We start from the raw sequence: 27,293 nt of genomic DNA, 5'->3' as shown, positions 1-27,293 counted from the left end.
GGTGTGGACTAAGAGATGGGCAGGGCGTGAATAAGAGGTTACTAGTATCAATGAGGGAAGAGAGGAAGGCATTCATCCTAAGGTCCTGACCAGAAGGGAAGTAAATGAAGCCATGAGGGGCTGGTATATGGGGAGAAGAGGAAGATGTCTGAAGATCAGAGGTCTTCAGCGAGTGGAAAAGCAACCATCGATACTCGCAACCTCTTATTCATGCCCTGCCGATCTCCTGCTCCATCATGCAGGAGGACTTCTAACTCCTTCCTCCATTGCCATCACTCCTGCACATCTTCGTCTACACCTCACACCCCCATCTATGGCTTACAACCCCATCTATACTTCACACCCGTATCTATGCCTCACACCCCTGACTACACCTCACACCCCCATCTATGCCTCACCCCCTCTGTCTACGCCTTGCCACTTCCATCCACACCTCCACTATCATACTGCTACTTCTACAACCAACACCTCTGTCATTTCCTCGTCATTACTACCGTACCTCCCCTTCTGTCAGCAGGCAGCCCGCAGACATCCTCTCTGGGTGGAGAGGCAAGTGTGGACTAGGAGGTTACTCACATGGCTCTAGTCTAGAAAGGTCTTCAAGGTCTTTGAGATCAAAACTGTCTCCGGCTTTGGTGTCACTTGATCCTCTCAAAAGATCATCCTGGGGCATTTTATGAAGACTGAGGTAGAGATACCTAAAAATAAGCACACATGTTTATGCAAACTCCCTGACTACAAGTATAGACTGGAACAATTCCTAAGCCATGCCCTAATCTGACAGCTGCACATTTAGGTACCTGCAATGCGATAAGATCCTTTACTGGCATCTCAGTGTTCCTCAAAGTTCTAACAATCTAAAAGTTGGAGACATTCAAGTGAGTTGCAATTTTGAGCCAGCTGAGGTTGCCCTAGTATGTAAAAATAGGCCCAGGTCTATCTGGGCTCCTGGAAATGCCACTGCCCCTCTCTGGGCCTTAGTTTTCCCCCATATAAAATGGGCAACCTTGGGGTAGGGCTGAATTCTGTGAGTTCTCTTCTAGCTCTAACATACTTCCAAGACAGAATCCGAAAAGGATTTGGAACAAAAACCATGTAGGCAGATAAAGCAGCATTTCAAAATCAAGGCTGGAACACCCCAGTGACATAAAAAGATCAGCAAATTAAAATCCAAGAAGAAATTTAAAGCAAAGACATCTGTCTATGATCATGGCCAGCTCTATTCAGACCCTGCTCTACCCTGGTCTGTCAGTCAACCAGGCATCCATCCCTGACCCTGCAGGAGCGTCCCTCCCCCCACCTTGGTCACATGGCTAGCCGCCACTGAGCCCCAGAAGTCAATCTCCAATGCCCCAAATACTGTTCAGCCTGAGATCCACAGAGAGCCCTTCTTGCCACCCAGCTAGAACAGAGCAGGTGGCTCTGGCCTCCCGCGGATTTGGATCCTGGTTTCCAGTGCTAAGAACACAAAGGTAAGTTTGCAGCTTCAGAGAGAGTAGGCAGAGCTATGCAGACAAGGGAAAATGTGCTTCATGGCACTAGCACAAAGTATTTAAGAGTGAGCTTCTCACACAGTGAGGAGACTACCAGGAAAGCAGGGTAAATCCTCCAAATAAGCATTGGATATTTGCCTTTCCTGTAAAGATTATACTGTTTTTATCATCATGATGCCTTGAGTTCACTGGTTTGGGTTGGAAAAATCTCACTCCAAATTAACAGAAATGACAGGAGACTCCATCCACGCTGTGGTGAGTTAGTTCTATCTTGTCCTCATCTGGTGGAACTGAGAATCTTTCTCTTCTAGGCATGTAAGTTTCTGTTGTCTTTGCCAAATTTGTGAGACTGGCTAAAATACTTACGGAGTAAACAAAAACCCTAATGTGTGCCTCTTCCCCAGAAAACCATGGGAAAATAAATTCCATCTGCTAATGTAACATCTCGGGATAGAAACAGAATAATAGTTAGCCTTCTTTCCTTATACATTTTTTGTTTTTAAATTTTGGATACAGTACCTGGTTTTGTTACTGTTACTTTGCTTAGGGATATTTTGTTTGCTTGTTTTGTCCTTTCTCTCCTGGGGCATGCATGAGTGTTTCAGTCTGCAGGGCCCCGAGGCAATGGACAAGCCACTGGTTGGGAGGGTGGCCTTTCCCTGGTTTCTAGCTTAGCTTTCTAAAGCCCAGCATGACCCTGTGTCATTCTTGTCGATTCAGTTCACAAAATAATCCCAGATAAGCCCCTGGGGGAGTCATTTTCTGAAATACTTTGAGCTATCAGGGGGCTCATCAGACACCATGTTGGCTAGTCTAGAGTTCTTAGATATCAAGGTCAAATGGTTTAAAAGACGGTGTGGGAGGAAAAACTCCTAAAAAGCTCACCAATGGATATGGCACAACCTTTTTTTTTTTTTTCCTAGTTATTTTTTCTTCCAGAGACATGGATGTCTAACCTAAGAATGTATTACCATACTTTGCCCTTCTTCCCTAATAATTAAACTGTTTTGTTCTGTTCCCAGTGTCTCATGCAAATATCTGGAACAAAGTGGGTACTCAATCAGGATTTGTTGGATTGAATTGACGTGCCCTTGTGGATGGGGAGGGGGTGGGTGCCCAAAGGCCAGATGATTCACCAGGGTTTTGATGGCTAAAACGTGCTTTACCTCTTTAAGGCTGACTGTATCCCCATTTCCTTGCTGCATTGGACATGAAGGATGCCCCTGCAGGGAGACCTGAGTATGTTTGCCAGGGTAGCACTCTAGTCCTTAGTCTTACAGGCTTAGAGTATTGATTTTGTCAGTGGGTTTTGGATTCTCAGGGATCCCAGATGTGATCCCAGGCTGGTGGTAGGGCAGTGAAATGGGAAGGGGCCTTCAACTCAGGGAAGAAGAGAATTTGATGTGATCCCTCACCATGAGGCCATGCTCAATACCAAGGCAAGCTGTGATCTGGAGATGGGTGGGAGAGTAATGGTGAGCTGGTTGGGCAGGGGAGGGACTGGCGGTAGGAAAAGCTGCTGTTACAAGTTCTTTCATTTTCTGCGTGCAGGGGCTGATGTGTTGCTAGTACAATTCCTTTGACAACATATTGCAGTGGATGGTTGTACTGGGTGCTACTCTTTGGATGCAAGTAACTCAAATCAGCTGTAGGTAACTGAAGAGAGAGATTTAGGATAAAGCCATTGGGAGGTCTTGTGGATGGGAATTCAGCTAGGCCTCAGGAAGGGCCTGGAACCCAGAAGTGAAAGATTGTCAGAAACTCACACCAGACCCCCTCTATCTCCCATGTCTTCACTTCTCTTTCTCCTGCCTCCCTCCTTCCTCTCTTTCTTCTTTTCTTCCCTCCCTTCCTTCCTTGGGTTTGGGAATCAAAAAGAATACAATTTGAATCCTGGCTCCACTGTGGCTGGCTCTGTGATCCGTGACAGATCACTTAATTCTTAGTCTCCATTTCCTCATCTGTAAAATGGAGGTGGAAATTATGTACCTCACTGAATTATAGTGAGGATTAAATGGGACTATAAAAGCAAAATATCTGACATTCAATTAATATGAATTATAGGAAACACTGAAGATAGAAATTCTGTTTCGTGGGTTAGGTTGGGGACTCTTACGGTGGGCGGTACAGCTGCCAATCAGAGGAGTAGCTAATCCAAACACTTCCCATATGGCCAACACTCAGTTTCAGAAGGATGGCTTCCTTTGAAGATGTTCTGGGGTAGCCTGGGTTCTTCTCCTACCTCTGCTTACTCCTGGAAGGGAGCTTCTCTCAAGTTATGAGAAGGTGAGAGCAAGCACAGAGGAGGTGATGGGAGGATGGTCTCAACTAGTCCAGAGCTGGGAGGTATGCACCTACCTGAGTATTAGCTACATTATATCTCCATACTTCTATAGTCTTGTAGCGTTCTCATCTCTATTTGCATATATCTTGTCATTTTGTATTCATTTTTCTTTTCCAATCTTCATATTTGAAGTACAGAGAATCCACAGTACTTCAGATACTAAAGAACACATTTTAAAAACATGCTGGAAAACTCTGTTTTGTTTGTGTTAGTCAGGAACTCTTGATTGCAAGCATCAGAAACCCAACTCAAACATGAGAAAAAATTAAGTGAATTTAGCAGCTCAACACAACTGCGGCCAGTTCAGAATTAACTGACTCAGGGAGTCACAGCGTTATCAATACTGTTTCTCTACTTTTCTTGACTGCTTCCCTCCATGTGACAGGCAAAATAGTAACTCCCAAGCTTATCAGCTTAGCAATGCCAGAGTGAGCAGGGCTTTTGGATGAATCAAGCAGAAATGTCCTGAGAAAAATTCTGATTGGCCGAGCTTTGGACATGGGATCATCCCTGAACCAATCGCTGTGCCTGGGAATGAGGAGCATTTGATTGGCCAGGCTGGGTCACATGGCCTTTCCTGCTTGGGGCTGGGGAGAAATGGAGTCACCTTAAACCATTTGGAGGTGGTTCCTATGGGAACGGCTATCTGTTACTCACTTCTCTGTACTCTTCACACCATGCTGGAGGAGGAAGATAGCAGCTTTTAACACACTGACTGCCACACTAGGAAAATTTTTTTCCCTGGGGCCACGGTGTTTTATTACAAAAATAGAATAAAAACTTCGAAAACAAAACGATCGTTTCTAATTTAATGAAAAATTTATTTTTTTTGTTTTCTGTGTGTGAGTTATTAATATATGCAACTTGGAAAAATAGTTTTCGCGGCTCCCCAGGTGAAGAGATGTATGAGTTACATATGCTTCACGAGAACCCTGGCTCAAAACTAGCCTGAGTTAAACACAACTCACATGGTAGTTAATGTGCTTAAAAATCACCAAATGACCCAATGTAATAGGAAATATAAATTGGAAGTTATTTCCTTAAAACGGTAGTTTTAAAAATGTGGTCCCTGGATCAGCAGCAGCAGCAGCAGTTTGGAGTTTGTTGGAAATCCAGATTTTCCGGCCCCCGGCCCAGATCTACTGACTCAGAACCTGTGGGGCTGGGATCCAGCAACTGTGTTAACAAGCCCTCCAGGTGACTCTGATGCCTGCTCAAGTTTGAGAACCACCTTAAGATACTCCTGTGAGCCTCCGGAGTAGCTGGGACCACAGGTGCCTGGCTAATTTTTTCTATTTTTAGTTGCCTGGCTAATTTTTTTTCCTATTTTTAGTAGAGATGGGGTCTCGCTCTTGCTCAAGGCTGGTCTCAAACTTCTGGCCTCAAGCAATTCCCCTCTCAGCCTCCCAAAGTGCTAGGATTACAGGCATGAGCCACTGCACCCAGCCAACATAATAAATTTATAAAGGCTTTCCTATGGCCTAGTATATATGCTCTTTGTAAATATTCTATTTGTATTTGAAAGAGAGGTGTGTTCTCTATTTTTTGGAAATTATACACACACACACACACACACAATTCTTCAATTTGTTTATATGTCCTTTTACCTTAATTTTTTTCATCTGATTAAGATCTCCCATATGGTTGTGGATTTGATCATCTGTCCTTGAAATCCTACCCTTTTTAACGTACACATTTTGAGGCTGTGTTTCTCTTTTACTTTACAGTGATGAAGGTGAAGGAGGAGAAGGCTGGGGTGGGAAAGCTGGACCCTACTAACTACAGGAGGAGATATCTGGATCAGAAAGGTAAGGTCACTTTGAGGACTTGATGTAATTCCAAGAAGGGACTGAAAATTCTCTGGGGGTCCTTAAAACAGCCTTACTAGCTGGAGAATTTGGGGAGCTGGTCTCTTTTCCAGACTCACCTACAGCATCCCCTCGAAGCTTTGTTGTGTCCTAAATGGACCATGTGGTCGGGCTGTAGACAGGAAAATGTCACTTTCCCCGTGTGGATTAGGGCATAACTTCCCCAACACAAAATTAAACTCACAGAATTTTACAAAATCTACAAACCATAATAAGTACTAAATATCAACATTTTATAGACTCTGAAACTGGCAGCCCAATTAAAATCAGTGCAAGAGGGTATTGAGGGCTAGACGCTGTGGCTCACACCTGTAATCCTAGCACTCTGGAGGCCAAGACAGGAGGATCGCTTGAGGTCAGGAGTTTGAGACCAGCCTGAGCAAGAGCAAGACCCTGTCTCTACTGAAAAAATATATATATAAAAAAAACAAACAGAAAACCAAAGGAAAAAACACCACATTTGGGGGCAGGTGGAAAAATAAAAAAACAAAAACAAACAAACAAACAAAAAACACCACATTTACAGAGGAACAAGGTCAAGAATTACATCAGACTTCTTGTCAGAAACCATGCAAACAAGAGGAAAGTGAAGTGAAATATTTAATTGGTTGAAAAAAGAAAAAGCCACCAACTTAAAACTTTTTATCCAGTGAAATTGTCCTTCAAAAGTGAAGGAGAAATAAAGACTTTCTCAGACAAACAAAAACTGAGAGAATTTGTTGCCAGTAGACCTGCCTTGCAAGAAATGTTAAAAGAAGTTCTTCAGAGAGACAGAAAATGATATAGGTCAGAAAGTCAGGTGTACATAAAGAACACGAGAAGGAATAAATAAAGGTAAAATACAATCTCTATTCTTATTATTCCTATCTAATTTAGCATATAACTGTTCAGAATAATAATAGCAACAATGTATTGGGTGATACTACCGTATAGATAAGTGAGATTAATGGAAGCAATGTTATAAGGTATGGAAGGGAGAAATTGTGAATACTGTGTTATAAGGTACCTGCACTACTCAAGAAACAATATGTTTTATTTCAAGTGGACTTAGATTAGTTGTAAATGTATATTGCAAACTCTAGGGCAACCATTAGAATGTTTTTTAAGAAGTATAATTGATATGCTAAGAAAGGAAAGAAAACAGAATCATATTAAATGCTCAGTTAAAACCAACGAGGAGCTGGGCACAGTGGCACAAACCTGTAGTCCCAGCTACTGGAGAGGCTGAGGCAGGAGGCTCGTTTGAGCCCAGGAGTTTGAAGTTAGCCTGGACAGCATAGTGAGATCCCATCTCTAAAAAAAAAAAAAAAAAAACCCAGAGGAGGAATTTTAAAAAAGGGAGAAGATTAAAAAAAAACAAACAAACAAAAAACAAAGAACAAAAGCAATGAACACAAAACAGTTGCAAACTTGGTCAATATTGATCCAATGATATCAATCATCACTTTAAATATGAATAGTCTAAATATATCAATTAAAAGACAGAAGGTGTCAGAGTGGATCAAAAAACAAGACCCAACTATATGGCAAGAAAACCAAATTAAATATAAAGACATAGATAGATTAAAAGTAAAGGAATAGAGAAAGATATGCTGACACTAATCAAAAGAAAGCAGGAATAGCTATCTTAATTTCAAATAAAGAATAATGCAGAACAAAAAAATTCTCTTTAACAGGGCTAAGCAGGGGCATTACATAATGATAAAAGGGTCAATTCTCCAGGAAAACATAATAATCCTTAACATGTACGCACCTAATGACAGATCATTAAAATACAGGAGTCAAAAACTGACAGAACTGCAAGAAGAATGGACAAATCAACAATTATAGTTGACTTTAATGCTCATCTATCAGTAACTGACAGATCCAGCAGGCAGAAAAATCAGTAAAGATATAGTTGAACTGAACAACACATTACTCAACTGGATTTAATTGACATTTATAGAATATTTCATCCAACAACAGCAGAATGCACATTCTTCTCAAGCTCATATGGAACATTCACCAAGATAGACCACATCCTGGACCATAAAATACATCTGAACAAATTGAAAAGAATAGAAGTCACACAAAGTATATTCTAACGCCACAATGGAATTAAACTAGAAATCAGTAACAGAAAGGTAGCTGGATTGCAAACTATGCATCTGACAAAAGACTAAAGTCCGGAATCTACAAGGAACTCAAACGACTCAACAACAACAACAACAAAATAACTCATTAAAAAGTGAACAATGAGCATGAGACATTTTTTTTTAAAAAGACACACAAATGGCCAATAAACATATGAAAAAAATGCTCAACATCACTAATCATCAGAGAAATGCAAAGTAAAATCACAATGAAACACCATCTTACACCAGTCAGAATGACTATTATTAAAAAGTAAAACAAACAAACAAAAACCCCACAAAACAAACAAACAACAAAAAAAACAGATGTTGGCCAGGATGCAGAAAAAAGGGAACACTTACACACTGTTGGTGGAAATGTAGATTAGTACAACCTCTATGGAAAACAGTATGGGGCTGGGCGCAATGGTTCACACCTGTAATCCTAACACTTTAAGAGGCCGAAGTGGGAGGATCACATGAGCACAGGAGTTCAAGACCAGCCTGAATAACATAACGAGACCCCATCTCTAAAAAAAAAAATTTAAATTAGCTGAGTGTGAACATGCATGGTCATGCATGCCTATAGTTCCACCTACTCAGGAGGCTGAGGCAGGAGGATCACTTGAGCCCAGGAGTTTGAGGTTGCAGTGAGCTGTGGTGACGCAACTGCACTCTAGCTTGGGCAACTAAGTGAGACCCTATCTCAAAAAAATAACAAACAAAAAAACACACCACCAAAAACAAACAAACAAAAACCAATATGGAGATTTCTCCAAGAACCAAAAATACAGCTACCAATTTGATCCAGCGATCCCACTACTGGGTATCTACCAAAAGGAAAAGAAATCATTACATCAAAAAGATACTTGCACTTGTATGTTTATTGCATTACTATTCACAATAGCTAAGAAATGAAATCAACCTAAGTGTCCATAAATGGATGATTGGATAAAGAAAATGTGGTATATATACAGCATAGAATACTACTCAGCCATAAAAAAGAATGAAATCATGTCTTTTGCAGAGACATGAAACTGGAGGCCATTATCTTAAGTGAAATGACTCAGAAACTGAAAGCCAAATACCACATGTTATCACTTATAAATGGGAACTAACTTATGTGTACACATGAACATAGAGAATGGAATAATAGACATTGGAGACTCAGAAAGGTGGGTGAGTGGGGGGCATGAGAGATGAGAACTTACTTAGCGGGTACAATGTACTCTATTTGGGTGATGGCTACACTAAAACCCCAGACTTTACCACTACATAATATATCCATGTAACAAAACTACACTTGTACCCCCGAATCTATAAGAAAAAAAAAAAACCTCAATAAAAATAAAAAAGGAAAATAACTAGAAAATCCCCAAATATTTAGCGATTAAACAATATACTTCTAAGTAGCACATGAGTCAAAGAAGCAATCTTAAGAGAAATTTTAAAATATTTTGGACTAGGTAAAAATGAAAATTCTAGGCCAGGCGCAGTGGCTCACGCCTGTAATCCTAGCACTCTGCGAGGCCAAGGTGGGTGGATTGCTCGAGATCAGGAGTTCGAGACCAGCCTGAGCAAGACCGAGACCCCGTCTCTACTAAAAATAGAAAGAAATGATCTGGACAGCTAAAAATATATATAGAAAAAATTAGCTGGGCATGGTGGCACATGCCTGTAGTCCCAGCTACTTGGGAGGCTGAGGCAGTAGGATTGCTTGAGCCCAGGAGTCTGAGGTTGCTGTGAGCTAGGCTGACGCCACGGCACTCTAGCCCGGGCAACAAAGTGAGACTCTGTCTCAAAGAAACTAAATAAATAAAAACCTGACAAAACCAAATGCTGATGAGGACGCAGAGCAACAGGAATATTCTTCCATTAATGGTGAGAATGTAAATGGTATAATCACTTTGGAAGACAGTTTGGCAGTTTCTTACAAAGCTAAACATAGTCTTGCTATCCGAACCAGCAATGGTGTTCCTAGGTATTTACCCAGTTGAGTTGAAAATCATGTCCATGTAGAAGCCTGCATATGAATGTTTATAGCTCGTTTATTCATAATCACCAAAAACCAAAAGCCTCTAAGATAGGAGCATGGATAAACAAACTATGTTACAACCATACAATGGAATTTATTCAGAGATGAAAAGAAATGAGCTATTAAGCCATGACAACACATGGAGGAAACTTAAATGCATATTGCTAATTGAAAGAGCCAGTATGAAAAGGGCTTCATACTTCATGATTCCAATTCTATGACATTTTGGAAAAGGCAAAATTATGGCTCTAGTGAGTAAATGTGGTGGAGGGGAGGAAGGAGAGGGATGAATAGATGAAACATAAGCTATTTAGGGTAGTGAAACTGTTCTATATGATACAGTAATTATTGATGCATGTTATTATGTATTTGTCAAAACCCATGGAAGTAGCTATAGAACAGGAAGAGTGAACCTTAATGTAAACTATAGACTATAGTTAATAATAATGTATTAATATTGGTTCATCACGTGTAACAAATGTACTGCTAATGCAAGACGTTAATAATGGGAGACTGTGGGAGTGGAGTGGGGATAGGTACATTGAACTCTATGGACTATCTGCTCAATTATTCTGTAAATCTAAAATGTACTAGGAAATATATCAATTATTTAAAAAATTGTTGATCTACTGTAGGCGACACATGTTAAACTGGTAACAATGTCCTTCCTGAGAGCTGAGGACATTCCAGCTGCCTCTGTGAGCACAGACCAGTGGGGCTTCATATGTTACCCGGGATTACATACCAGGCTTTTTAGTGGAATTCTGAATTAGGGTTCTTGGTAACTCTAGTTCTTGAAATTTTTATTTTATAAATTCAGCTTTAAGAAACTCCTAATAACTCATTTTTCTGATAAATAGTTTTCTGGGAGTGCTGTTGTTAGTAAAAATGGCACTCCATGGAAATGCACATGACTTTCCCATAACAACAGATAGGACTTGGTGTTTTGAACTACATGTGTGACCCACCGAGGGACTGTCTCCTGGGCCATGTGTCATAAGCCATATCTAGTAATCACTGCTCTGGACAAGCAAGGCTGGGGAGATGAGAGTTCTGCTCACTGTAACAGAATTCTAATTACAGCGTCGATATCCCTTCCAGCAACTGTTGAGTTGGTTCTGTCCACCCCATACCTTGGGCAATGGCCCAGCTCAGTACCCCGTGTCTTCCATTTTGTTTCTGGGGCCCCATTTCTGTAACTGATGGATACTATGGAAAAAATGTCAATTTTCAGTAACTTTGCCCCCCTCCTTTTGTGCTGTGCCCACAGACTGCCCTTCTATCCACATTGGGTTTCCAGTTCCCAGTTACCCACAAAGAAAAATTGACCAGAAGGGACATCTTTCAGGCCTGCAAAACGTCCGCTGGGGCCTGAGGCCGGAAAAGCCACAGCAGGAGCTGACTGGCCCAGGGAGCCAGGCAAGCAGCCGGGACAGCAGCGTGGATCTCATCAGCAGGACTCGTGAGTCCCCTGAGGGCCACGTTCTGGGGAGCCTTACTGCTGGGGGGTCCAGGTGGGAGGGGGGATGCTCTGGAGAATGCAGGTAACGCCCCACATGGCTAAAAGGACTAAAATGGACTCCAGACTCCTCCCCCCCTCCCCCGCTGTGTTCTGGGGGAGGTCTATGCCTTTGCCTAAATGTCTGTGGATTTCCAGAGGCTTCTGGTCTCCGTGTTGCTCTGGCTCCAAGCCCCTGCAGACCAATGCTCTTGGTCTCGCTGTTTCACCTTCCGTATCTGTCCTCTGCTTTCACCTCTGGGCCAGCTTAGGCGTGAGTTCTGTCCTTCTGTCGTTTCCTCAGCATTGGTCATTTAAGACACATGTGTGAGAGCAGGCTTTGTTGAAGGTTCAGAACCATGAGGGGGAGGGGGTTACATTGCAGAGAGATACAATTTTTTAAATGAGATATTAGATACCTCTGTTCTTGTAAATTCTCTGCAGTTCCAGCCTCCCACCCCCACCCGCCCTCACTGCCCCGCCAGTCTCCTTCCATCTCAGTCTCCTTCCATCTCCTGGCTGCTCAGCTTCTGCACCCCCGTCCTCAGCTGTCCCCAGCACACGCACTCCCTCCCCCCTGCATCTGGCACATCAGTTTTCCTCTTTCCCCGCCACTCACCTTGGCTCAGGGCCTGTTCTCACACAACTAAAGACACATAACGTGTTGAACTAAACACAAGGACTCTCTCTAAGTCTGGCCCTTTCGAAGCATAGAACTGAAAGAGGCCTGGAAGTTTCCTTCTCTCCCTTCTCCCTCCCCACTGGCCTCTGTAAGAGGAAGGAGGCAGGATCAAGATTCAGCTTGTGGGGTGAGGGGGTAGGGGACGTTGCATGTGGTGGTGGCTCATGCCTGTAAGCTGAGGTGGGAGGATCCAGGATGGCTTGAGCTCAGGAGTTCCAGACCAGCCTGAGCAAGCACAAGACCCCATCTCTACTGAAAATAGAAAAAACTAGCCGGGCATTGTGGCACATGCCTGTAGTTCCAGCTACTTGGGAGGCTGAGGCAGGAGGATCGCTTGAGCCCAGGAGTTTGAGGTTGCTGTGAGCTAGGCTGATGCCATGGCACTCTAGCCCGGGCAACAGAGTGAGATTCTGTCTCAAAAAAAAAAAAAAAAAAAAAAAAAAAAACCAGAGCAAAGGAGTTTCTCATAGTCCCAAAGCAGAACGAAGAGCCAGGCTCAAGTGGTGGGCGCAGGGCCCTCCCGTCCGCTCTCTGGGTCTGCGGGCTTCCCCGCTGCCTCCCTCTGGTCTGCTTGCTCTCCCTGCAGCCCAGCCCTGTCTGCCTCCCTGTGCGCCGCTTCCGGTTTACATGTTCTCTCTCCCAGAGTCCACAATGAAAGGCCCGGGTCATGTTACATAAACATGGTTGCCAGGGGGTCTTCCTTGTGGGCGTGGGGGACATGGTCTGGGCAGACATTCCAAAGTCACCTACCGCAGGAGGGGTTCCCATAAACAAAACAAGTGACAGATCCTCTCCTTTTCCTCTCAGAGAGCACATTTGGGGTTTGTGTACAGCCCATGAAATTCATCTCCTGTGAAACTAGGACTTGGGGTCCCCTCTCAAAGACCCACTTCACACAATCATTGGGAAGAATGACTTTGGCACCCTCAGGTTCCATCTCCCACTCCCCAGTACTCAGAGGCTCCCTCGGCTCCAGCCCCAGCCCCATTTCCTTGTTCTTGGCCCCGTTCTTGCTGAGGCTAGTCCCGCCGAGTGCTGACCAGTCGGATGCCCGGCTAGTATGTATTGGGTGCCCTGCTGTGAGCTCTGCATGGCCAGACTGACCTCGCAAAGCTGACTGTCCAGCGATTCAGTGGGGAGCCTACAAGAGAGAGAATCTCTGAAAGGACTTGCCTGGTGCTGATGACCACAGGACCCAGTCCTGCTGCTGCCGTCCCCAGGGTCACAAATGCCTCTCGGGTCTTCACCAAGAGTTGCGGTCCACACTGCTTCCGGTTTGCAGTCCACTAGATCATTTTGTGCTTCGCTCGCCCAACAACCAGTGAGTCCCCACCCAGCAAGAGCACAGCCGGGTGCTGCCGTGCTTTGTCTCCTGAGGGTGCTCTTCCCTGCAGCTGCCGTCGACTGCAGTCCTACTGTGTGACTTGCTGGTAGCTGTTGAACAGAGGGGCTAACACCTGAGGCATTTCTCCTTACATGGATTAACTTCTGACAAGCCCCAGAGAAACCCTGATCCGATAGCCCAGCGTGTGGGGAACTGTCCCTTCTGTGGGCAGGTGGGTGGGGCAGAGAGGGAGAGGCCTGAGAGGAGCTCAGGTTTGGAAGCTGAGAAAGATTGAGCCCTTGGACTGTTTGGAGGGGACAGGCTGGTGACTGGGTGACCAGTAGTAAGGGAGGAAGTGTCACACCTGCTGGCAACAACAGTAATAGCAATATCACATACTGAGTGACCAAGCACTGTGCCAGCCACAATCCAGTAAGGCAGGTGTGATCACTCCCACCTTGTAGATGAGGAAACCAAGGGTCACAGAGCTTGAAGCCTTGCCGACGTCCCACTGCAGTTGTCAGCAGAGTCTGCACTGCTAAAGCACCTCATGAATAAGCAGAATCTACCTGGTGTCCTTGGCAATCTCTCTTTGGGAGTTGAGGCCACCCACAGGTGTGGCCTGCTGTGGCTGCTCAGGAAGAGCTGGGGCAACCTCAGCTACAGTATGAGCTGCAGGGCCTGCGACCCTCAGCCGGGGCTGGCCACTAGCTGCCCTGTCCGGCCGAGGAGTCCACCGAGGCGAGGACTCCAGGAATGCCCCCTGCAGGGGTCTATGTGATGGTGGTGTTTCCTTGGAGCCCCTGACCCTCTGCTTCTGTTTTGTCAGCTTGAAAATGGGCATCCTTGATCCTTGATCCTCGGGTAGGAAAGTGTGTCCCGTGGAGCCAGCTGATGGGGTAACAGGGGGAGGATGTCAGGAGCTGTCGGGCCTCCCGGGGCTCTGCTAAGCTGGGGACCTTCCATGAGTAACCCAGGTCTTGGTTTTCTCAACTGTGAAATGAGGAGCTTGGACTGGACCATCACTAAGCTCCCTCCCAGCTCTAAGACGTTGTGAATTCAGGGCTTGTAGCTCCTTGGAGCAGCTGCCACTCAGTGACCTCTAATCAACCTTGGCTCATTCTAAGTACTCAGTAAGCACTTGTTGAACCAAACCCAGGAGATTAGGAGTTTCTCAGAAGAGCAAAATAATTCCCCAGTGGGTTTACCACACACACCCTGAGGTGACCAGGTCCCACTGTCTGTGGCTCTCAGAAAACCCCCACTGAGTGCTGACACTTGGCATTTTTCTTAGGTGTGGATGAGCAGGAAGCGGATCAGGAGTTTGGGTTTAAAGTCGGGGAAGGAGAGAAACCAGCTACATGGCACATGACTCACCAGCCATTGCTTGCTGTGAAATGTGAGACCCCACAGCCAACAACCCCCTCCAACAACGCCACCTCCATCCCAGTGGGGCTGTGTGTCGGAAAGGACATGGCCCTGCCAGGCCACTTTCCAGCCAGCCCACCTGCTGTGAAGGCTCAAAGGAGACCCCAGGGAGTCTCAAGGCAAATCCTACTTCTGCCTTCATAAAGGGGCCTGAGGAGAGGGCTCTGGGCTCTTCTAGAGGCCTCCCCGCCCCCCCGCATGCAGCAGCAAGGCAGCACTAACAGCTGGGACCCCAGGCAGGAGAGGGTAAAGGGGCAGTTTGGCCAGTCCTCTCACAGGTCCTCAGCCGCCACCGTCCCTGCCACTATGGAGACCCTGCTGCCTGCTTGAGCCACCGCCTTCTCTCCCCAGGACACCTGACTTCTCTGTCTCTCCTCTCTCCCCCTCTTTCTCACACTCACAGTGTCTTTCGCCCACTCTCACTATGGTTTTGCTCTCTCACGCACACAATTTTGCACAATCTCTCTCACACCACATCTCTATTCCCTCTACATGTAGCCTTCCCTCTCCACCGCCCCAGTCTGTCACACATTCCTTCTCTCCTGCTCTCTCTCCCCCACCCCTTCTCCTCTCCCCGCACCTCCCCTGGTGCTTAACTGGAAACAAAAGTGAGTTTGTTGTGTTGGAAGAGGACTTGTGGCAGCAGCGGCCAGGACGGCAGCAGCAGAAGCAGGCTGGGGCCAGAGGCAGCACCAACAGCCGGGGACCCCAGCGCTCAGCTATTCCAGGGAGCAGGTAATGCCCCGCAGGGCTGGTTCAGGCCCCTGCTCTCTGCCCTGTCTCCTCTCTCCGTGGTTATTGCATTTATTTGCCTTCTTACCTGGCCTTGGTGGGGGAAGGGGATTCCGACCTATGGAATGGTAGGCACAGGGCCCAGGGAGTGGCATGCCCTCCTCATCAGAGAACCGCATGTGGTCTGCCTGGCGGGGTGGGCGGCTGGTGAGGGACATGCCAGAACCCAGAACACAGCGTTAGGGCCACATCACAACAGATATTTTGAGCCATGTCACTGACCCTAAACTTTAGGCAACAACAGAGAGCCATCGTAAGTTTTTCACCTGGAGAGTAACAAGGTCAAATCTGCATTTTATTTTTATTTTTAGAGACAAGATCTCACTCTGTTGCCCAGGCTGGAGTGCAATGGACAGATCATAGCTCACTGCGGCCTCTAACTCCTGGGCTCAAGTGATCCTCCTGCCTCAGACTCCTGAGTGAATAGCTAGGACTATAGGCATGAACCACCGTACCTGGCTAATTTTAAAAATATTTTGTAGAGATGAGGGTCCCGCTCTGTTGCCCAAGGTGGCAAATCTGCATTTTAAAAGAGTAGTTATTGAGCTCTGATCCCACAGAGGATTGGTGTGGCCCCTCAGAATCAAGCAGTCGCAGCCTTCTCAATTTAAAGAAAAAATAAGATTATTTACTCAATTGTTGGTTTTTCTTCTACAAAATTTCCTTAAACATTCAGTGTCTATAAGCAAGTGTCAGCAGCCAATAAGCCAATGAAAAGGATATAAGTTAAAAGTATTAGAAAAATTCAGAAATACAATCCATTTAAATAAAAGAGGTCCATTGAGCTACACATAAATTAATAGTATTTCCTACTAGTAAAAGTATTTGTAACCCATGTGCACAACATTTTATGGTGCTGTCCAAAGAGCACCATGACTTCCAGGAGTCCACCACGTGAACAGGTGTGAAATGTTTTAGAAGCACACTCTGCTGCTGCATGGGGAATGGGGACGATGGGGCGACAGTGGGTGGCTGTGGCAGTGGCAGGAGCGGGAGAGGAGGAGCCTGAACCAGGACGGTGGCAACGAGTGGGAAGGAGGGAGAGAGCTAAACAACGGGTAGGGAGCAAATGAAGGACGTAGTGGCCAGCTGGACATGGATTGTGAGAGAGGAGCTTCAGGAGTGAATGGCGCATTTCTTGTCCGGATGGCTGGGTAGCTAGGGGTGCTACAGATGTGTGAAACAGAGAGCAGGGTTGCTGTTTTTGATTATGTTGAGGTTGACTTGAGAAGGCTGCAGAACTCCCAGGTGGAGCAGTCCCACTGGCAGTTGGAATGCCCGGTACTCATGGGTGTATTGGCTGGACACGAGGGTGACCTCATTACAGGACACAAAGAACACAGGCTCGCTCAGGGAGAGTGTGGAAAGAGAGGAGAGAAGACCAAGGAGGAACCCTAGGGAAGATCAGGGCTTAGGTGTTAGCCAGGCAAGAGGAACTAGGGAGGGATATTGAGAGGGAACCTTCAAAGAGGCAGGAAAAATGTCAAAGAAGTGCCATGTTGTGAGAGCCAAGAGTAACGTTTTAGTTCTGAGGGAGCGGCTGGCACCACTGATGACCCAGAGAGATAAGCCAGACCATAGCTTCACAGTGCTGTTGGTTTGATTGATTTCATTAGCTTATTGACTTAACATTAAGATAACAACAGAGATCTGAAGCCAGGGGCCGTGAACCAGGCTGCACAGCAATAGACAGTAGCAGGGTAATAGTAGGAAGTAGGACGGTGGCAACCTAAAAACCATGTGCCCTCCTAAGAAGGCGTCCCACTGACTCTAGCTGATTGTCACCAAGCAGGAATGTGGGCCCAGTGGTCAGAGCACCAGAATTTTCACAAACAGAGATCTGGATTTTTATAAGAAATATCACAATTCTTTATCTTAGCAATAATTTCAGAAAACTTTTATACTCTGTGAGGGCTGGATTAAACTCCTCTTTGAGCTGCCAGTTTGAAATCTCTGCCTTAGTCAATGTCCTTAGCATGGTGGGGGCGGAATGAGTTGCATGAGGTTGGGAAGTGATCAGGCAGGGAGGGAGTGGAGGCAGAGTGGAGACCGCTCTGTTAGAAAGGTGGGCAAAGGAAGAACAAAGGGGAGGGAGAGCTTGGGGGATGAGCAGGGTCATGGGAGGGCATTCGGGGACTGGAAGGGCTGTTTCTGGGCTGAGAGAGAGGGTGGAAGAGGGAAGTTGAGTATCCAGGCGAGGAAAAGCTAGCTGGTGAAATATGGATCGGAAGGAGGTAGAGGGGCATGGATGGGACTGGGGCCTGGGCTGGAGAAGGGACTCCTTTTGTTCAAAGATGTATGGCAACAGGGATGAGGACACCAAAGGACTAAATGAGAGGACCTTGATGGATTTCATGCCAGGAGGCCTTTATTTTCTTGGTGAAGTGAGGTAGTGGCTCAAGACACTTGAAGAGAGGAGCAAAGGTTGGGAATGGCTTTGAGGGAAACGGGGAAGGGCAGGGATGAGGAGGAGTGTAAGGTTGCTGCACTTGAGGCTGAGGGGAGAAACTCTCTACTTGCACAGCTAGATGGCTTTCCACAGCGGAACTTGGTGGTGAGGGAGATTAAGCGCTGTTACATTCCAAGCCCTGAGTCAGGTGTTTACTCTGCCTACCTGACTAACTCCTCCCAACAGCCCTGTTCATTCAGACTGAGTTCACTCATGAAGAAGTGGCCGCCCTGAGATGCACACCCGTGTCTGGCTGCATTGGAAGTCCCTTGTGCACTCTGATCCCACCACACCACTGTCCCACACTGCCTCCTTCAGACACACCTGCAGGAAGACAGGGCCAGTGAATTCCTGTTGGGCATTGCCTGGCTGGTCTCACTGGGATGTCCAGGGGAAAAAGAGTGGAGGGTGTGATGAAAGAAAGAGCAGCTGAAATTACCAACCACTGAGGGTCCATGGAGCAATAAGTGAGGACAGAAGGGAATGATAAACTGAGGAAACAGAGAGGCTGGAGGAAGGGGAAGCCTTGGTGAACCCAGGAGATAGTGGATGAGAGACTAGAACAGACCAGGGCAATGGGGCTGGGAGGAGGGAATGGGTTCTTGAAAACTTGCAATATGGAGGGGAGGTAAGGATGACTCCAGGGTGTCCAGCCTGTCCACCTTTAGCCACGGGATTGGTCACCACTTTGACGTCATGTCATCCTTCTCTGCCCCTTGCTCTCCATGCTCCAGACACACTGACCAGCAAGTCCACCCCGCGGGGTGTCTGGAGCACCCAGAGCACGCTTCTTCCAGACACACAGAAGTGGCTCATTCTCATCTCTCAGGATGAGACTGCCCCCTCCTCAGGGAGGCCTTTGGTGATCGTGCTATCTCTATCTACTGGTCCTTTTGCTTATTTCAGAGCACAGGTCATTACCCGAAATGGTGGTTTATGGATTTGTTTACTTGTTTATTGTCTGTCTCTGTCACTAGAACATACGCTCAAGGGTGCGACGACACATAGGTCTTCCTCACAGCTTTGTTTTCTAATACCTAGAACAGTGCTTGGCACATAGTAGGCATGCATTAAATACTGAGTGAAAGAAAGAATAAACGAACACAGGAGAAGCACGTTTAGGGAAGGGTACGTGTTCAGGGTTGGGATGCTGAATTTTGAGGTGCCTGGGAGATACACAGAGGTGACTTCCAGTGGGCAGCTGGAAACCAGGCTGGGAGCTCAGGAAACAGGCTCCCACCATGCCGGGGAAGAAGGTGGGTGCATGTGGCATACTGGGCCAAGGCCAGTGTTGGGAGTTGGCTGGTTTGGGGCCGAGTGGGAAAAAGGATCCCTCTGGGCCAGTTATGCTGAGATTGGGCCAGAGTGTTTCTCACTTCAGTTTTCTATTCTGCTCCTGCATCTTGCTGCTGCCCTGGCTCAGCCACTTCCCGTCCTTCTTCACTGCCAGCTACAAGACCCTGGAGGCTGAGTGCAGACCAAATCTGTTCATCTCTTTTGTCTCAAAGAGTATCTCTCCTACATCCATCCTGCAGTGCTGTGAGTGCTTCGCCCAGGAGCTGGACTTCGCTTTACTGAGTCAGGAAATACTTTTCCCCTCGCACTTGCTCCTGCTCCATTTCTGTCGGCCTTGCGGTGGCCCTCCCGCCCTCCACGGGGCACCGGCAGACCCTGGGCCCTCCTTTTGCAGGGTCTCCAGCTGCTGAGCAGCTCCAGGACATCCTGGGGGAGGAAGATGAGGCTCCCAACCCCACCCTCTTCACAGAGATGGACACTCTGCAGCACGACGGAGACCAGATGGAGTGGAAGGAGTCGGCCAGGTGAGGCAGAGCCCCAGAGGGGGGTGAGGTGGAGCCCTGGGAGGGACCAGGGAGGCTTCCCACTGCAGTCTGCTTGCGCCCAGGCTGGGCAGCCCTCCTGGTGGGAAGCCCACCTTGCACCTTGAGTTCTGCCAGAGAGCTTCCTCGTCCACGGAGACCCACTGCCTGCCTTCCTTGGTGTCCAGAACTATGCTGGACACTAAGGAGCAAGCAGAACCTTATGACTTTGTCTTTATCCTCAAAGAAATTAAAATCCAAGTGGGAAGACAGAACAGTCATCCATGAGACCATGAGACAATAATACAAGGACATATACAGTTGTCCCCCCCCCCCCCGTGGTATATGCAGGGGATTGGTTCCAGTGACCCCCACTGATACCAAAATCTGCACATACTCAAATCCCAAAGTCTGCACTGTAGAACTGTGTATTCAAACAGTCAGCCCTCCATATACACGGGTTCTGCATTCCCCCATTTGGTTGAAAAATATCCACATATAAGTAGATCCATGCAGTTCAAACCCATGTTGTTCAAGGGTCTATTGTATTCTTCAATGTCAAATGGTTCCAGCTGAATGCTGTAGAAGGGGAAGTACCAAGCTGGGGTAAACAGGGAGGGCTTCCTGGAGGAAGGAGGATGTGTGCCAGGCACATTGAGTCTGAGTGGCAGGAAGAATCCAGATGGAGAGGGCCAGTGAGCTGCTGAAGAAGAGAGACTTGGCAGAGTTTGGGGCTGGGCTGCAGGGAGGGGCCCATGGAGGAAGCAGTGGGGACAAAGAGAGCTCCGAGTGTGGGGACAGCAGAAGGAATTGGAGAGCCGTAGGCTGGAGGGGAACCGCATAGCAAAGTCACAGGAGCCAAGGGAGGGTCAGGGCAAGGTACTGAACTGAACTGGATTGGTCAGCATCGCCAAATGTCTCCAGAAGCCCAAGGAGAAGGAAGGATACGGGGTGAGGCAGCAGGAGGGACCTGGGAAGGGCATCGAGAGGGTCTGAAGACAGACTACTCTGATGTCTCTCAAGCTTTTTTGCATTATGCCCCTCTCCCCCAGGAGAAAATTGAATCTGATTTACACTAACTTTATTAAATTGATATTTCATTTCATTTCTTTCTAATGAGAGAAATTAAATACTAAGGAATAAGATTTGTCAGGTAGGGTTGAGCTTTAGAGTGCCACAAACCATTGTAATATCTAAAATGTTTTCACTCTTCCAAGAACCAGGTTTTGCCCCCTTAGGGACCACGGTGCCCCATCAAGGATGCAGGGACTAACCCCACCTGTGCCAGGACTGGCTCTGGGGAAGGGCCGCCATGACAGCCGCCCACAACCACGGCCTAGGCTCTGCCTCTCCACCTCCCTCACTCCCCTCACTCGCCAGGGTGGTCCCTGTGCAGAACCTGAAGGAGGAGGTTGGGGCATGCCTGAGTTTCTCTGCTCCGTGTTTCCTGCAGGGGTATCTGGAAGAAAGGCTGCTGGGTGGACGAGCAAATCCCCAACCCCAGCGGGCCCAGTGCACACTGTGGAGCCTCTCCCTATCAGCTGGTTCTTTGAACCCTTGCTGTGCTAAGTGATTCACAGGCCCAACTCCTTCAAGCTGCACAGTGACTCCGAGGGGGCGGGGACTGATATTACCCTTGTTGTGCAGAGAGGTGCAAACAGCTTACCAGGGGTCAGAGCGAACAGGTAGCTGAGCCTGGATTCCAACCCTGGCCTCTCTGACTCCCCATCTTGAGGGCTTATATACTTTGTCATGCCTTCCCCATTTTCTCAGCCACCTCTCCCCTCTTCAACTTCCAGGGGAGGACAGAGGTCTGCGGGAAATTCTGTGGGGGTTGGAGATAAATGGGGACAGCTGCAAAGCCCAGGACATCTATCCAAGGCAGACAAGGGGTGGGGGGGTGCATTTCAGATGCCCAGGGCCCAGCCTGGGCTATTGTGCCTTAACAGCTCTGAGGGGCCAGGGCCTGAAGACACTGTCTGCCCTGAGTGAGGGCCCCTCCTGCCCAGTGTGGGGGAATAGAGGGGAGGAAAGCTGGGCAGGGCCTTCTTGGGGGCCCAGGAGGGAGAGGGTGCCTTCTCCACCCCCTGCCAACAGGGTCTGCACCCAGAGCCAGGCCCACCAGGAGGGCCTGTCACACACACCCATAGAGCCCTTGCTGAGAAGGCCTCAGGGCCCTGAGACCTTATTCTCCCAGAGACAAAACATACCCTGTTTCTGTTCTCTCTGAGTGTGGATCCATAGAGCCCTGTGCACTACAGAGCCAGCAATGAAACTGGTAAACTGTAGATGAGGATGTTTCTAGAAAGGGCCTGTGGGTTACCATCTGCAAGGTGGTGGGTTTCCCTGCAAGGCAGGCTTTCCGAGAACAACGTCTGAGGATAACCTGGCTCAAACAGCGAAAGGAAAATGGTGACTAGAAGTTAAAATGGCTGAACCCAATTCCAGGCAGATCCCAGGGAGGGGTGGCTGAGGGCCTCCCCGCTGAGTCCCCTTTCTCTACTTCTGCCCCACCCTCCTTTTATCTTCTCTTCAGCTAACCCTGTCTGGTTTCAAGCCTTTAGTGAAGTCAGAAGGGCTTGACCATTGGCCAAAAAGCCCACCATGGCCCACACAGTTTTCTTGGGTCCTCCAGGCGAACTGCAAGAGCAGACACGTGCTGTTTGGGGCCCGTCACCCCCACAAAAAAGTAGGAAGCAATTTCCTCAGCTGACAGGCCATGGGACCCAATCAGGGAAGCCAGAGGGCTCAGAAGTTTCCAGAGTCTACAAATCAGCAAGTCCTATAGTGAGTTCTGGGCCTCTTTGAGTAACAGAAGAAAATGGTGGGGTGTAGGGGACAACCCCTCACGTGGACACACAGGGCGGCGGAGGGTGACCTGCCGGAGAGAATGAGGGAGGGGACCCTTTAATAAAAGTATTTAATTTGCTGCAGGGAGTGTTTGCTTCTTGGAGTTAGGAGATTAACAAAGTGAAAATCTCAAATCCGCAAGGAATTTTCCCTGGCGGTGCTTTGTCGGGGGTTATTAGTTTGGGGGATGTTTCAGGCCCTTGGAGGAGTCACTCCTGGGCGGATTTAAATGGCTTTTTGAGCTCCACTGAGCCTTGCCCCATGCACATAATGGGGACTGTGTGTGCAGCGTCATTTCTAATGTGATCAATGCTGGTAGGTCAGGCTGTTAATAAGATAGATTTTTATTAACTCTGTCTCTTTAGCATTCCCACGAGGGAAATGCAGTTGGCTGTGTGCTGATAATGACCTTGCCCGAAGGGAGGGCTGGATCAGGTCGGGGAGGGGGGTGATCCTCCCTCTGTGAGCAAACAATTTACCCAGAATTCCCTCTTCCCTCATGCCAACCTCTGCCTGAATGCGGGGGCGGGAAGGAGAGTGACCTGGGTTGGAACCCATCCAAGTGTGGAGGGCCCTTCAGGGTTATTCAGAAATAACCAGAGCTTAGCACCTTCCAAGGGCTCTGAAAGCGAATTCCGAGTCCAGGCTGCCTCTGATCTCAACTCCGAGCAGACCAAAAACATGAACTTGCCAGAAGGTTCTTATGAGACACACATGCTCTGAGAACATTCCTACGATGACCAGGAAAGGGCAGGGACAGGGGTAGGAGAACTGGGTCAGGCTATTGGGTCAAACCAGGTCAGTACATGTTCAAAAGCACCCGCACATAGGCAGGGAGCCTTCCCATTCTCTGTAGGATGGAGGAGAAAGCCCCGACTTTTTGGACCAACCCTGAAACTGCTCCTGTTTAAGGTCTTATTTAATGCCCTCCTCGTGCCATTTCCCCTCTTAAGTGTCGGGCAGAAGCATCTCCAGCCCCCTGGTCTCACCACCCTTCAGGAATCCACCTTCCAGTGGGGCCGGAGCTGCCCCCTCTCTGTATAAGTAGAGTAGGAAGCTGAGAGCGCCCAGTGCCAAAGCCAACTAATTTTTCCTAAGTGTTTACTCTCTGCAAGCCCTGGGCCACGTGCCAGAGCTGCAGAAGTGGAACAGGGCAGATGCTGGCCCTGTTCATTTGGGCTCCCAGGTCAATGCGGCCCGGACAAATAAGTAGGCACTGGGTAATGGGGGTTCTGTCAGAGCAAAGGGGCATCTAACCCAGACAGGAGGGCCAGGGAGGGCTTCCAGGAGGAAGAGGGGCTCACATGGTGACCCCAAGGATTGCTCAGAGTCAGCCAGGAGTGGGCAGGGAAGGGGGTAGGAACAGGGCAAACAGACACACAGAGGAACCAGTAGAAGTGCCCTGTGGCTGTTCTGTAGCAGGGGGCAGGACGTGGCTGGGCTGATCGTGAGGGTCCTAGACAGGTGCAGTGTGCAGTTTGGACTCGGTGTGGAGAGCATCGGAGGACCACTGAAGGGTCTTAGGTGGGAAAGGGATAGGATCGTGCACGCGTTTGAGAGATCCTCTGGCTTTAGTGTGGAGAATGGGTAAAAGGAGGCTACACTTGGCCAGCGAGGAGGCTGGCCCAGGGAAGAGATGAAGGCAGTGAGCATAGAGAGGGGGTGGATTTGAGACAAAATTTAAAAGGTAGAATTGACAGGAATTGATGACAGAGGCCATGTGGGGGAGGATAGTCAGGAGATGTGGGTACCTCGTGGTAGCAGTTTAGGAAACACAAAAGGCGTAGTAAGGTTATGTTGTATTGGGTGTTTTGGTTTTGTTTTGGAGGGAGTTGCAGATGAGTTCCATTTTGGACAGGTTCTGTTTGAGGAAACTCCACGTGGAAATGTCCGGCAGGCCATCACGTGGCCACAGAGGTCTGCAGTTCAGAAGAGTAGCCACAGGGTGACCACTCAGCAGTCCCGAGGTCGGGGGGTTGGGGGCAGAGGCCAGATGGCAGTGGGTTGAGAAGAGTGACAAATAAGAAGGTGCATTCACTGGGACAATTCTGCCAAGACGCTTGTCCACTAAGGTTAGTGGCTAAAGGAGTCTAACTGCAGGGCACATGGGGTCAAGGGAGGTCTTTTGGTTTTTGAGGATGAGAGAGATCTGAGCACATTGAACGTGGACAAGAAGGGGCCAGAAGGAAGAGAGTAGTTTAAAGCGGGAAGAATCCGAGAGAGGCTGCTGAATGGGTGGGCCCTGAGCAAAGGAGGAGGGGCTCCTAGCCGGAAGTTGAGAGATTTCCGGGCTGGCCTCTGGTTTGAGGAGAGCGGTGGCGGTGGCGGCGGCAGAGCTGACTGCGGGAGCTGCGGGTCGCTGGTCCGCCTGAGCCGGGTAAGCAGCTCCAGGCCAGTGGCCGTGGCTGTCCTATTTTATTGTAGGGGAGTCATGCATGGAGGTTTGTGGTCAGATGAAAGCTTTTAAGGTTGTTCGACTTCCACCTGCTGCTGATCTGTTGGTCTGAACAGTCATACTATTTGCCATTATCAAGCTGCTTTTACATCTAATATCTAACTTGCGCCAAACACTGACACTTGAGGCTTATGCTGGGCAAACAGGAAAAAGAGATTTATATGTATATGAGTCAGAACCTGGATCCAGCCCCAGGTAAAAAATAGCAAGGTTCCCTGAGGCCTGAGAGGCCCTGGGTTGCCGCCAGCACTCTCATCTGCTAGCTTTGTCATCACAGAATGGGGGCTTTGCTAGGGGCTCTCGTCCCCCAGGGACTTAGGATAACTTATAGTTGGCACAGCCTGGGACCGGGCTGCATAAGAGACTTTCAAAGGTCCTGCAGTCAGACTGGGGGAACACCAGTCCACACCGCTGGTACAGCCAGGCAACGATGCAAGGACATCATGTGGTTGACCCAGGATAGTAAGATGAGATCAGTTGGCCAGTGAGTGTGATCAGAAGAATAGCTAAGGGAATAGAGATGGCAGGGACTGCACTACTCGGGGAGCTCCTCCCAGGTACAGCAGGACTGGCTGGCAGCTCCTAGGACCCTTGGACAGTGGTCAGGGGAGCAAACACCTCCCCCAACAAAAGCCATCAGCTCACTCAGTGGCAGTTGTCAGGAGGGGAGTAACCCCCCCATCAGACCACCTTCATGCCGAGACCCCTACTTGATTTACCTATCCATATATATATTTATATATCCAAATATATACTTTTAAACTTTTTATTATGAAAAATTTCAAACACAGAAAGTAGAGAGAATAGTTTAATGAACCCTCCTGTACCCATCACCCAACTTCATCAGTGATTAGTATTTATCTATCTCCACCACTTTTTGTTTGCTTTTAGGGATTTTTGTTTTATTGTTTGCTTTTGCTGTAGTATTTTAAAGGTAATCCCAGATGTTGTAAACATTTCAGTACACATCTTTATGAAATTAGACTTCATTTGCACACACAACCACAACACCATTCCTAACAAAACTGAGAAAAAATCCTTAATATGATCAGATGTCCAACCTCAATTTTAATTTTTCTTATTGTCTCAAAAACATTTTTTTGCTGTTGGTTTGTACAACTTAGAATCAAAACAAGGCCTACAGATTGATTTTGGTGGGTATGTCTGCTGTCTTGCTAGGATCAGAGCTGTCAGACTCTAGAGATGCCAAAGGAGCAGCCCCTGCCCCCCCAAAAATCCTCTGGCAGCAGTACTTACGCTAGAGTCAAGTGCCCCACGTGGTATGCCCAGCTCTCCTCCCACAGCCTAATCTCAAATGTGCCATCAGGGACCGTGTATGATGCCCAAGGGGAGAGAAATGCCACTGGCATCATCAGAAAATTTCAGGCTACAAGTAACAGAAGCCCACTCAGGCTAACTCCTGCAAAAGGAGGGGACGTCACCAGAACACTGGGGTGACCTCATGGTGCCCAGGGGCCGTCAGAGCTCTCCAGGGCCGGACCTGGGAAGGCAGCCTTCCTCTTTCTCTGCCTCTGGTCTCCGCGTCTCTCATTGCAGCTTCTTTACTCTTCTGCAGCCACTTCCTCTGCTTGTCCCTGCCGGTGGCGACCCTCAGCCTCCATGTTTACATCTACTCTACTCAGGGGACCATCCCACAGTGGGTGGCTGTCCCTCAATCCCAATCCCCATTCTTCAGAGAGAATCTGATCTGCCCAACTTTGACTGTGACTGACCCAGGTCAGAGATGGGGAGGTGTGGGAGGGCCCGCAGTGGCCTGGGGAGCACATCCCCATCAATGGCTGCAGAGCAGGTCCCCAGTTTGCCTTTCACGCACCTGCAGTAATGAACATACACACTTACTGTGATCAGTCCTTTGGCCACAGCTGTGCCTCTAATACCAGCCAGAACTTTCAGAGTTCTCCAGGCCACCTGTGAGAGCGTAGGTGGTGGAGTTTTGCAACCTCGCCCTCCTCTTGGAGGAGACCACACCCTCCATGCTTATAGGAAGCTCTGCTGATGTTACCGCAGCACCACATCAGTCCCCAGAGCAGTGGGAAGGTGGAAGTGGTGGGAAGGTGGAAAGGTTGTCTCATCCACACACACCTTTCTTCTTTCATTCTAAAAACAGTTGAGTGCTATTGTGTTAG

General features: G+C 48.0%; 1 protein-coding gene across 2 annotated transcripts in view; it reads left to right on the top strand.

Annotated features, from left to right (window-relative positions):
• The window catches only part of SLC4A5 (solute carrier family 4 member 5), an 82,371-nt gene that overhangs the window by 4,770 nt on the left and 50,308 nt on the right, over positions 1 to 27,293 (top strand). For both annotated transcript variants that reach the window (XM_045549897.1, XM_045549896.1), the window contains 3 exons: positions 5,565 to 5,645; positions 11,122 to 11,313; positions 19,715 to 19,844. In XM_045549897.1, coding sequence (XP_045405853.1) covers positions 5,567 to 5,645; positions 11,122 to 11,313; positions 19,715 to 19,844 — 401 coding nt within the window. In that variant the 5' untranslated portion in view covers positions 5,565 to 5,566. The remainder of the gene's footprint in view (positions 1 to 5,564; positions 5,646 to 11,121; positions 11,314 to 19,714; positions 19,845 to 27,293) is intronic.

The sequence above is a fragment of the Lemur catta genome, chromosome 4, assembly GCF_020740605.2.
Source record: "Lemur catta isolate mLemCat1 chromosome 4, mLemCat1.pri, whole genome shotgun sequence".
Taxonomy (NCBI): Eukaryota; Metazoa; Chordata; class Mammalia; order Primates; family Lemuridae; genus Lemur; species Lemur catta.
The sequence above is the reverse complement of the archived record's forward strand: the minus strand, read 5'-3'. Positions and strand labels throughout refer to the sequence as shown.